The 12,313-nt window shown below is 54.2% G+C and overlaps 1 protein-coding gene across 1 annotated transcript; it reads left to right on the top strand.

The window, feature by feature from the left end:
* Positions 1-457: 457 nt before the first annotated feature.
* DDRGK1 (DDRGK domain containing 1) lies at positions 458-10,980 on the top strand. Its single transcript, XM_035005977.1, has 9 exons — positions 458-603; positions 1,750-1,956; positions 3,659-3,771; positions 3,983-4,084; positions 6,698-6,820; positions 7,113-7,151; positions 9,700-9,756; positions 10,258-10,306; positions 10,680-10,980. Exons 1-9 carry the CDS (start codon positions 513-515, stop codon positions 10,844-10,846), a joined length of 948 nt encoding a protein of 315 aa, XP_034861868.1. The 5' UTR covers positions 458-512; the 3' UTR covers positions 10,847-10,980.
* The last annotated feature ends 1,333 nt before the right edge of the window (positions 10,981-12,313 follow it).

Consider the following 12,313-nt stretch of genomic DNA (forward strand, 5'->3'; position numbering starts at 1 on the left):
ATAAAATTGCAGTTCTGTGTACAAAAATAATATCACGATTCATTTAAATATAAGATTTGGTCTCTTCCCCTCCCCTCTCTTCTTTTAACGAAATCATATGTCACAGATACAGGCAAAGCTCTGCGCCTAATCCCATCCATCGTTTTCCCTCCTCCTAACACCTATCCTGAAGTTGGTGTGTATCATTCCTAAGCATCTTTTTGTACTTTTTCTACATATGTATGTTTTTATAAACGCTCTGTGATGTTGCTTAATGCTTTTAAAACACATATAAATGTCTCACTGCACAAAATCGTTTGCGGTAATTTCCACTTACGAGTATTTGCATGCCCCCCCAATTCCTCTTAGAGTAAAAAATTGAGGAGTCTCTACGGAGCGTGCGGCCTGGGAGGGGCCCCGGCTGGTGGGCGGAGTCTAGAATGGGAAACGGGAGGGGCCGTATGGCCGTTGGGCGGGGCCCGGGAGATCCGGGGCTTCGGGGTGGACGCCGGTTCCGCCTGGAAGCCGTCCTCATGGTGTCCCCCGTGGTGTACCTGGTGGCGGCGGCTCTGCTTGTCGGCCTTATCTTTTTCCTGACTCGCAGCCGGGGCCGGACGACAGCAGGTAGGAGATGCCGCTGCTCCAGGGCCGGTGGGGCCGCGTTCTCTGGCCTCCTGAGCCTTTGTAGGCCCTCGCCCGCGGCTCCTGCGCATGCGCTGGCCTGCCTGGCTGGGCAGACGACTAGCTCGGAGCCGGATTGCGCTTGTCGCGCTTCAGGCCAGCCGCGCGCCTGCGCATACGTGCGCGTCGCGGACCGGGCGGCGAGTCGCAGTGCCGCAACCGTACTCGCGGACGGGATGGCAGCGCCCCTACACCTTTCTGACAGCCTTACTCAATTCCTCTTCTCGCCCCCCGGCTCTCTAGACCCAGAGGGGCCGGTCCCCTGGCGGACATGCTCCCATCCGTCATTGGGGCTGTCCCCCTGTGCGCTCCTAGGAGAGGCCGCCGGGGTGTCCCGTCCCACCCAGGCTGGCTCCAGAGCGGGTGCCAAGAAGGCGGCACCTGAGTGTTTTGTGCTTACCTGCGAGCTGTAACTCCCTGAAGCTCTCTCATCCCTCGAAGAGAGCCCTATGCACCCTTCTCTCTCTTCTGCGCCCCGACCAGGAGCTCATGTCATCTGCCAGGGTACAGAACAGATACGCCTGTCATCCTCCATCCCCCATTTCTTGTCAGTATGTGGGTTTGAGTATATGTCTCTGCCCCTCTCTGGACCCACAACCTACTTCAGAGCACCTACATGCTCCAAGGGCAGGGGAGAGAGAGCTGAGGTAAGGCAGATAGTCAAGAAATCTTCCTGGAAAGGAGGCCTCAGACCTCAGGTGTGCTCCCGGTTGGCATGCCTTCTAAAACTGTGGCAGGTGGTGTTAGGCAAGAAATAAATGCAGTCCTGCAGTGAGCATGCAGATGTGGTCTAGAGAAGTCAGGATGAGCTTCCCAGAGGTGCTCCTCCTGCAGGGTGGTAGTCTTCTGGCAGGCCAGCTGGAAAGGTATCGACAAAGGCAGGAGGGAACAAGTGATCTTGCTGCAAAAGCCCAAGGTGTGGGTCTGGGTTATAAAGGCCTTTATGATCTGAGAAACTGGGGCTTTGTGCTTCAGGCAGCCGGAGCCTGGAGGAAGTTGAGTGGAAGGTGAGGCTTCCAGGTTGCTGCTCCCCTGCCATCAGGTGGGTTGGGTTACTAGACAGTTGTGTGATTCCTCTCTTCCCTACAGCTGGCCAAGAACCATTGCACAATGAGGAGCAGCCGGTAGTAACAGGCTCAGTGGCCCAGACTCGGCCCCTGGAACCTGAGGAGCAGAGAGTCGGGGGCAGGCCCCGGCGCCGGAGAGACTTGGGCAGTCGCCTGCAGGCCCAGCGTCGAGCCCAGCGTGTCACCTGGGCAGAAGTGGATGAGAATGAGGAGGAAGCCATCATCCCAGGTGAGAAGGGCCCAGCCTGGAGGAGAAAGGGGCTGGTTTAGGGCATGAAGGGTAGAAGAGTGGAGTGTGGAGCTACAGTGTAGGAGACCTGTCTGGGAGCCACAGGATAGGGTTGGGGGAGGGGAGACTTGGGACCCATCCTTTGGTCCCAGTTCTGGACCCTGACCAGCAGTTCTGGACCCTGACCCCTATTCCATTGGGCCAGCCCCCTCTTCCTTCATTTTGGCTTTTAGTGTCTAAGCAAGAGGGCAGTCGTCTTCAGATTGACCTAGAGAGTTCCTCAGTCCACTTATTGTATCCCAGCACCTTACTGGTATGGGCACAGTCATTTTCTGAGAGCTTCACCCTAGGGCCAGAGTACCTAGCCAGGAGCTTCTGCAGTTCCTGAGGTGAGGTCACCTGTAACCCTAGAAGGGTTTGGGGATGGAGACATTTTGTTGACAGAGCTTCCATATCCCTGGGAGACCAACAGGGGAGCCCCTGGGATTGTGGGAAAAAATATCTCTTCTCCAGCGTTCAAACCTGGCTTGAGCCGGAGGAAGGGGCATTTGAGGCCTTTGCCCTTGTACTTTTGGGAATTAGCCCCTTTGGCTCAAAAAAGAGGCACTCTGGTGCCATTCCTTTTGTCTTAGACTTGGGATCAGACATCTCTGCTGCTTGGGCACCAACAGGTTTTTTTTGTCTTATTTTGTCTTTTTAAATTTTATTTATTTGAGAGAGAAAGAGCACGCGCACATGCAAGGGCATGTGTGGGAGCACAAGCAGGGGGAGGAGCAGAGGGGGAGGGGAAAAAAGTGTGTGGGGGAGAATCTCAAGCAGATGCCACGCTGAGCGTAGAGCTGGATTCGGGGCTTGATGAGATCATGACCTGAGCCAAAATCAAGAGTTGGACACTTACCTAACTGAGCCACCCAGGTGCCCCAACAGGTCTTTAACTTTTAGCTGGCCCTTGGGGCGCCTGGGTGGCTCAGTTGGTTAAGCGACTGCCTTTGGCTCAGGTCATGATCCTGGAGTCCCTGGATCGAGTCCCGCATCGGGCTCCCTGCTCGGCAGGGAGTCTGCTTCTCCCTCTGACCCTCCCCCCTCTCATGTGCTCTCTCTCATTCTCAAATAAATAAATAAAATCTTAAAAAAAAAAACAACAAACTTTTAGCTGGCCCTAACATTAGGTAGTCTTGGGGTTGGAGCTGTCTTTTTGGCCAGGGGCTGAGCCTGGAACCCTCAGCAGCTCCTGACCACAGTGAGGACAATTTTAGATATGAGGCAAGGATACATTTCCCCATGAGGCCGTCTTTCCCTGGAGGTTTGGCTCAGAGACAAACCAGAGAAGTCTGCAAGCCCAAGCATCCCTGCCTGTGATTTTCAGATGCTCAGATATTGGAACCTGACACCTCCCTTTCTGTGGCGATGCAGCATCTAAAATTACTATCTGTTCCCTTGCCCCATGATTCCCTCACCTTTCCCTTACCTTACCCTCTACCCTCAATACCTCCCGACACACACACACTCTCACATACACAGACTTAGAGTGTTAATTTCTCCATTCATGGTAGATATCTGTGGAGGGCAGAGCTGGGCTAGTGACATTTGCAGGTGAGAGGAACGGGATCCGCCGCCATGTGGAGAGGGACAAGGGGTAGGATGGATCCATCATCATCAGCCCTCTCTAGGACCTGACCTGTCTTTCTTTGACTGTACTCAGCCCAGGAAGAAGAAGGTATCGAGAAGCCGGTGGAAAGTCACCTGTCAGGGAAAATTGGAGCCAAGAAACTACGGAAGCTAGAGGAGAAACAGGCGCGAAAAGCCCAGCGTGAGGCAAGCAGGAGGGTTGGAGTGCGAAAGGGTCCTGCCTTCCTCATCCCCTACATCAGGCCCTCCCCTTGGGCTCTTTGCATGCTGCTTGCCTGACTGTCTCTTACAGCCTTGGTCCATGGTCTGGCCCAAGGTTGGCCCCCTGGCCTGTTTGTGAGGTGGGTAAGCTCTGGTGGGGGGTAGGGATGTGCTCCCTATGAAGGCCTCTCTCCAGGCAGAGGAGGCTGAGCGTGAGGAGCGGAAACGCCTCGAGTCCCAGAGGGAGGCAGAGTGGAAGAAAGAGGAGGAGCGACTTCGCCTGGAGGAGGAACAAAAGGTGAAAGGCCCCCCCCCCCATCCTGACCTCTGACTCATGAGCAGGCAGCCTTGCTTCTCATGCAGCTCGTTATATCTCTGACCTGGAAGATGGGCCTTGGACTGGTTTCAGGAGCAGGCCCTGGTTTATTTGGTCCCTGGACTCTAAACACAACCTGTGTGAAACCGCTGCTGAAAAGCAGAGCCAGAGACGGGGATTTTTGTGTATGTGATTTATTGAACATGCCTGAAGCATGTAAAGAAAATTGAGATGGTTGGAGTGGCTGAAACAAGATAAGCAAGAAGGAGAGAAGTCAGAGAGGGAGTAGAGTCTGGATTCTAAAGGCCTTGAAGTTGTTAAAGGTCACTGTAAGGGCTGATCGGTCCTGCCTGAGCCAGTTCCTGTTTAGGGCCTGACCTGGAGGAGATAGATGCTCAGAGAATGGGAACCACTGAGGTAGTAGGTGGCTAATGAGCATTTGTTTGCCAGGTGCTTCCTTCTTTCTGAGAACCAGAGAACAAGAAAGGGAACATCACAAAGGTGTGATGTGCATAAAGAGTGAGAGCCAGGGCTGCCCCAGTTAGGAAGAGCTCGCTGGTGCCTTTGGCCTCTCACTGGCCCTGCTGTCCAGGGACCCTGGGTGGCAGGGAGCCTGGCTTTGGGTGCTGTAGCAAATGGGCCAGAACACAGCAGAGAAGGCATCAGGGGAGATTTTACCGTTATTGTTTTTTACCTTTCCGAAGGTGATCCTGCCTGATGGATCTTAAATGTCCTGGGGCTCCTCTGCATACAGTTTCCCCTGGGTTAGCACCTTACTTACCTGGTGTATTTCCCACAACCAGTATCGATACATTGTCTGTGGTGTATTTCCCACAACCAATATCGATACATTGTCCTAACTAAACCCCACACATTATTCGGATTTCGTTAATTTTCCCCTACTGTCCTTTTCCAGGGTCACTTCCAAGATGCCACATTACACTTAGTTACCATGTCTCCTTAGGCTCCTCTGGGTTGTGACATTTTCTCAGATTTTCCTTGCTTTTAATGATCTTGATAGTTTTGAGGAGTATTGGGCAAATATTTTGTAGAATATTCCTCAGTTTGCTCGACTGATTTTTTTGTCATGGTTAGACTGGGGTTATGGATTTTTGGGAAGAAGATCACAGATGAAGCGCCATTCTTGACATAGCATATGAAGGATACGTGTTGTCAACTTGACTTGTCATAACTGATGTTAACCTGGTTGCTTGGCTCAGGTTTTATTTGCCAGATTTGTCTGCTATAATGTTACTTCCTCCTTCCTGTAGTTCTTTGGAAATAAGTCACTATGCGCAGCCCACACTTAAGGGGTGGGGAGTTATTCTCCACCTCCTCAAGAGCAGAGTATGCAAAGTATCGGGAATTTTTCTGTACAGAAGATTTACCTTTCTTCCCTGTGTATGTATTTGTTTATACCAACGTGGACTCGTGGATATTAGTTTTGTGCATTGCGTTACGATCTGATAGTATCTTACTTATCTTGTTACGTAGGTCATCAGGAGCTCTTGCAGTTGGCCCCCATGTACCTTTGATGTAACCTCATTGTTTTGTTTTCTGAGTACTCTCTTACTTTTTGGCATTGCAAGATGCTCCAGGCTTATTTTGTATATTCTCTGTTCCAGCTTTAGCTACGTGTTTTAAAAAAATCTTTTTGAGAGCTGTGTAAAATAGGATGACGTGGAGGGAAGCTGTGGCACAAGGTGGTGGTGGTGATGAAGTGACATGGATGGGCTGAGAAGTTTTCCGGAAGTTGAAGGCAGAAGTGGTAGATAGGACTTTATTTCTGACCAGCTGGCCATATGGCTGTGTGACTCACTGAGCCAGGGACCCAGGAGGAACACCGGACGTGTGGGGAGTAGATCACAGGGTCTTTCTGGGACGTACTCAACTCGAGGTGCCTGTAAGATGGCCCAGTGGGTGTGTCGTGTGGGAGGAGAGATTTGGGGCAACTGTGGCAGTCCCTGGCAAGGAGATGGTTGTTGATGCTGTGGGCATGGCGAGGTGGCCTGAGGAAGGGGAGGAGGGAGGAGGCACAGGGCTGAGCGATGGAGGAGGTGAGGAGAATGGCCCAAGGAGCAAGAGGAAACCCAGGAGAGGGTGGGATCTGCCAGCCCAACGAGGGAAGAGGAAATGGTCAGCTCTTCCCAGCACCACTGAGAGGACAGGGTTATGAGGCTGATGGCTGTCCCTTGGATTTGGTCGGATGGATGGTGGCTGAGACCATAGCACTTGTTTTGGTGGGGTTGAGTATCAGAAGCCAGACTGGAGTGGGTGGGAGGGGTGAATGGATGATGAGGAAGTGGAGCCTGGGTGTTTGTCCACAAAGTTTGGACATGAGAGGAAGGGGGGGGTCATTGGCAGGATTTTAGAGGAGAGGGGGCTGAGCAGCACACGTGTGGGAGGTAATGGAACTGATGAGAAGAGGGGCCTCTTCCTGTAGCTCAGCTTGGGGTTGAGGGAGCAGTCTCTTGAAGGAACTCTGTCCCTGAGAAAGGGCCGGACTATATGCCCTGGTGCCCTGTGGGGGTAGCAGAGCCCAGAACAGGGATGGGGTGGGCACCCGCCCCCAATGTACCTGACTCTTGTCCACAGGAGGAGGAAGAGAGGAAGGCCCGGGAGGAGCAGGCCCAGCGGGAGCATGAGGAGTACCTGAAACTGAAGGAAGCCTTCGTGGTGGAGGAGGAAGGTGTGGGCGAGACCATGACTGAGGAACAGGTGGGCCTGCTGCCCCTGGAAAGCTCATCTCTATGCCCACCAAGCCCGCCACCCCATCCCAGACACCCCATCGTTCCTTGCCTGCCGCCCTTGTCAGGCATTGAGAGGGGCATGGGCATCAGGCCCCGCAGGCTCCAGTGGCCAGAGGCCTTGTCCCCAGGAGAGGAGGCGGTGCCTCCGAACCCCTCACTGTGGGAAGCTCTCTTCACGCAGATGGCAGGCAGGTGGGTAGGCATAGACCCCTGTAGCCCCTGCAAGGGGGACACTTACCCCAATTTCTCTGCTCCTCTAGTCCCACAGCTTCCTGACTGAGTTCATCAGCTACATTAAGGTAAGAAACCACAGGACAGAGCTGGGCATCAGCTCCCTGCCTCACGTGTGTGTGGTGTGTGTGTGTGTGTGCGTGTGTGTCACGTGCACTCTCTGGGCGTGGAGGGAGTGGACCTGAGCCGGGGCTATCGGCGGCTCGCTGGAGCTCATGCCGGAGTGGGCAGGGACCTGGGAGTCTGAGCTGCCTGGTCCTGGCCAGAAGAGCCTCTTCTTTGACAGTGGAGAGGGACCTGGTCTGTGTGGGAGGCCTGAGCCTTCCATCACTTCCTCACATTCAGGGTTTGACAGTCTCCCTGCTCCTCAGACCCCACGCTCAGTGAGTCACTGTGTTTTCAAGTTTCTTCACATGTGTTTTCTGTCAGTTCTGTCACTGAGACTCTGCTGAGTTGAAACAAGCATCCCCTGCCACGTGTTCCTGATCAGGAACTTGGGTCTTCAGGGAAACAGGATGATGTTTCCTTTGGAATCTAGGGCCGGGCAACACGTGTGTCCCCCTCTCTGTAGCCGTGCTGGGTACTGCTCCAGGTTGCATAAGCACGTCCTGCTTTGCTTTGCTGCTAAGCAACTTCTCTCCCACGAAGGATGCGACAAGGGGAGAGGTTTTCAAGTGCAGCTCAGAGGTGCAGAGGCGGCTGAGGGAAGGAGTGCAGAGGGAGTGGGGGCGGTGGTGGGGGTGCTATTAGGGGGTGCCAGGGAGCCAGGCCTTGCATAATCCTCCCCCCCTTCCAAAGGGAGCAGGGTTCAAACTCCTCCCAGCAGTAAGGGGCTGGGCTCATAGCCTGGGGGCCTGGTATTCCTGTGGGGGAGAGAGCTCATTTCCCTCTGATGGAACCCATTTCCACCCTGACACCCTCGAAGGCTGACAGGACATCTCCCACACTTTGCTGCTGCTGTTTGGAACTCACCATCCCCACCTACCCAGCGGGCAGCGACAGGTCTTGAGTCTGCCCTCCAGAAAGCCCTCGTCCACAGTTTCAGCTCCCCCTCTCCTCTGCAGAGACTTGAGTAGAGGCAAGTCCAGGCCTTGCTTTCAGAGGCTCTCTGGAGAGTTTTTCTGGGCTTCTCCAGACTCTTCTGGACTATAGAAGTCTTTCCAGCCTGTGCAGGCTGGTCCTCCTAGAGCTGCTGTCTGCAGGGAGAAGGAGGATTTCCAGAACTCAGCCCACCTGCCTTCTCCCAGGCTCCAGGGGAATGGGCCCTTTAGTCCTAGGATTTCAGAACTGGAGGCATGTTTTTGTGCTGGGCATAGTTTATGTGCAGCGTAGGCCTAACTTGCTCTTTTTGATTCTCTCTCCCTTCTGAGCGGGGCTGAGTGGGTTGGTTTGTTTCTGTAAACACACTTTTGGCCCTAGCATCCCCTCAGGCCAGGTCTTCAGGGACAGCTGGGGTGACTCTGCAGTCACATTCTGAGCTGTCACTGAGAACCCAGTGCCTGCTCCCTGCTTCTTAGGTAGAGGCCAGCTGGCCAGGTCACCTTGTGCTTGCCACCCCCTGGCCCAACCACCACTCACTTGCCTCCCTGCTTGCACATCCATTTTAGCAGTTTGAACAGTTACATGCCATCTGCAGCTGAGGAGGCGTCACCGTGTCACTCCTCCCCCAGCTCATTTGCTATGGAAGATTCCTGGAAACGCAAAAGACCACCTTCTCTCAAGTCACATGCTGTCTGTCTGTGGGGGAGGCAGGGCAGATGCCTGCGTAGGACCCAGCGGTGGACCCCACCAGGAACTAAAGTTTCTACCAAGGGGGTGAGGGAAGCACAAGGAGCATGGCCGTGTGTGGAAAGCCCTGAGCAGATTGAGTGACAGTGATTTGAAGGGTGGTCATGGTGCCTCAAGAGCGTGAAGAGGATGGTGAGCAGCGTGGCGTGTCGGGGTGGGGATCTCTAGGCCAAGGGGGCAGTGAGCAGAGGTGAGACAAGAACAATCTGTACCTCTCCTACCAGGACCCTGGCTCATCGGGGCTTCTCATCTGCTCTCTTCTTGTCCACATTCTTGCCTATCTTCTCACCGGCTCTGAGCTCGAGGGCAGGAGCGGTGTCTTGTTCACCACTGCACGCCCCACGCTTCTCAGCTCCTTGTCCTGGCAGGTCTTCAGCAAACACGGGTCCTAGTGACGGTTGTTTGATAAGCTTTTGGCAATTGTCAGCCCCTCCCTTCATCTCTGTGGTGCTTCCCCTTCCAGCCTGTTCATAATGTTAAAATGATTCGGCTGGATGCAGAGGAGAAGGTAGCAGCTGTGCTCGACTCTCCACGGGTGCCTGTCCCAGGGTAGTCCCCAGGCCAGGACGTGACTCACGGGGCAGGTAGTGGTTTGGGCAGCTCCCTCCCCGTAAGCAGGGGCATGAGAGAGTCGATGAGTGTGTGTGTGTGTGTGTGTGTGTACACGTACAGGCAGCTGGGAGAGCGTGAGTAGTGTGTGAGGGAAACAAGGCTCTCCCTTGGGAGCATGGAACCTGCTTAGCCAGCTACCCAGAGCAGAACAGGTGGGTGTACCAACCTCAGAGGGCTCCTGTGCTGAGAGGCTTTCTCCTCTCCCCCTCTTTACAGCAGTCCAAGGTTGTGCTCTTGGAAGACCTGGCTTCCCAGGTGGGCCTGCGGACTCAGGTAAGCCCTTGAAGGTGGCCTGCTCCATGGAATATGGCCACGGGGTCTGTACGGCTCTCAGGGGGACTGCCTTAAAGATGGGAGTCTTAATGCCCTCAAGCAAGAGTAGACTGTAGGAATTTTTTGGTACCCCAGGAATCTTGTCTTTCTGCTAGACAGGAAAAAGAAAAAAGCCCAAACCCCATCACTCCAGCGGCCCCTGTAAGCGAGGCAGCCCAAACCCAGTTACCTTGACAACTCTCTTGCAAACAGGCTGCGTCAGCCTTCGCAGCCAAATGTCCCCACCACTCCTCTCCTGCCTTGAAGAAAGCCTCTCTCGGGGGTCTTACAGGGCCCCGGGACCACGGCCCTGTCTTCCCTGAGCCCCTCCAGAGGAGAAACAAAGAGTCACACTGGGGATGGCCATGAGAAGGAGAGGAGGAGATTTGACTGTGGTGGAGGGAGAGTGCAGCTGTCTTCTGGGACGGCAGTGCCCATCTCTGAGACCTCTTCTTCTCATAGGATACCATAAACCGCATCCAGGACCTGCTGGCTGAGGGGACTCTGACAGGTGAGGGGGTGAGAGTCAGTCACCATAGGCCCTGGCCTTGGGGTGTGTCTAGCCACAGAGGGCCTGCAGGGATTTGTTGCAGAGGCAGGATGACCCCCCTTCTCAGCCCGGGGTGGGGAAGTGATGTGCAGGAGGGGCGCTGAGCAGAGGGAGATGCCCAGGTCTGGGAATGACTCAGGGTGACAGGGACAGGCAAGGAAGCCTGATTTGACTTGCATAGGCAGGACTGGATGCAGCCAGGGGAGCCCAGGGAGGTAGTCAGGCCTGGAGGGCTCTGAGCCAGTTGTGAAGGGGTGGGTGGGTGGGCATTTTCAGGCAACGTCGGGGAGGGCGCCCTAGATGGCTCAGCCCCACAACCCTTCTGTCCCCACAGGTGTGATTGACGACCGGGGCAAGTTCATCTACATAACCCCCGAGGAACTGGCTGCTGTGGCTAACTTCATCCGACAGCGGGGCCGGGTGTCCATCACTGAGCTTGCCCAGGCCAGCAACTCCCTCATTGCCTGGGGCCGGGAGCCCCCTGTCCAGTCCCCAGCCTGACCTAGCCCTTGCCTTCTGGACTGGGAGCTAGCACAGCCTACCTGGCTGTACAACTTGAACCCTCCCCTCCACCCTGGGGGAGAGATGGAATGTGGCCAGGCAGTTATAGATTAAAGGCCTGTGAGCACTGCTGAGCTTGGTGTGGCTTGGTGTGACAGAAGGCCTGGCCTGGGATCCCAGGTGAGCAAGCGAAGTCTAGTCCTCAGAACAAATCTTGGGGGTGAATGGGAGGAGCCTGTGGAGGCAGATGAAAGTTCCATTCTTACCATGCGTTCATTTATTGAAAAAGAATATTGAGCATTTATTGTGTTCCTTTGTACCCTACAAAGATGAGAATTTCTCTCTCTCCCCCACTTTCCAGAGCAAAAGTGAGCAACCTTAGGGCAACATCTCCCCTAACTGGGGAGGAAGGTCTCACTATTGGTTATATGGATGGTTTCAGGAGCCCTACAGAGAGGGCTGAGAGCCCTTAAGGAGAAGAGGGAAGTGCCAAGGATAGAGTCCTAAGGAACATTAGCCTTTGAGAGGGAGGGAAGGGCGGTCAGGGAGGGGGAGGCTAGGCAGGTAGAAGGAAGCGAGGAACCTGCTTGAGCTGGATAGAGTGGTGCGGTGGAGAGATGCGCTTCCTACAGTCTGTCCCATGAATTTAGCTCTCTATCCTGGACAGAAAGTTTAAACGGTGTGGGTGATTCCACCCACTGGTGGATATAAGGACCATATGCTCAGGAGTGGGTGTGATGGGAGATGTATCTCTCCTATAGGGTCAGTCACTCCAGTTCCTGTGGGCTGTTTGTGGCGTGAGCATCCTGCTGTGCTGAGGGTGAGGCATGGGTTTAAATGTGTATTTTTTATGCAAGGTTGTCCCTAAACATAGACCACCTACTTCCTCTGCCAGGTAGAGGAGGCAGCTTTCTGTTCCCATCCTGGAGGAAATGGTCTATGGAGATGGTGATGGAGACAGGACATCAGGCTGTAGGGTAGAGCCTTCCTGAGTGTCATCAAGGATGATTTTGACTCACTTGGTGCCATAAATATTAACTATAGTGCCTAAATTCCAAGTGAGGCGTGACTACTGCTTCTGTCAGCTACAGGCACTCGGAGTCACCTGGAGCTAGGAAGGGCCACATGCATTGTTTGGAACGCCATCTGGGAGCCCACAGTCCAGTAGGAGAGGGAAGAAACAGAGAAAGGTACTGGCAGTATGAGAAAGAAACATAAAATTATAAAGGGAAAAGAAAGCCTATAGTCTGAGTGATGCTTCTCAGCTCTGGTTGCTCATTAGAAGCCCCTGGAGAGTTGTCAGCAGTCTCATGCCAGGCTGCATCCTGAACCAGTGGAATCAGCATCTCTGGGGGTGGGACCCAGGCAGCATCAGTGGGAGATTGCAGCGGGCGCCTAGGTTGAGAAGGTGGTGGGGTGGGGTGGAGAGACAGGCCATCAAGTTACAAGTAGTTAAAATCCCCTCTG

Source organism: Mirounga leonina, unplaced genomic scaffold, assembly GCF_011800145.1.
Source record: "Mirounga leonina isolate KUSES-001 unplaced genomic scaffold, KU_Mleo_1.0 Mir_150, whole genome shotgun sequence".
Taxonomy (NCBI): Eukaryota; Metazoa; Chordata; class Mammalia; order Carnivora; family Phocidae; genus Mirounga; species Mirounga leonina.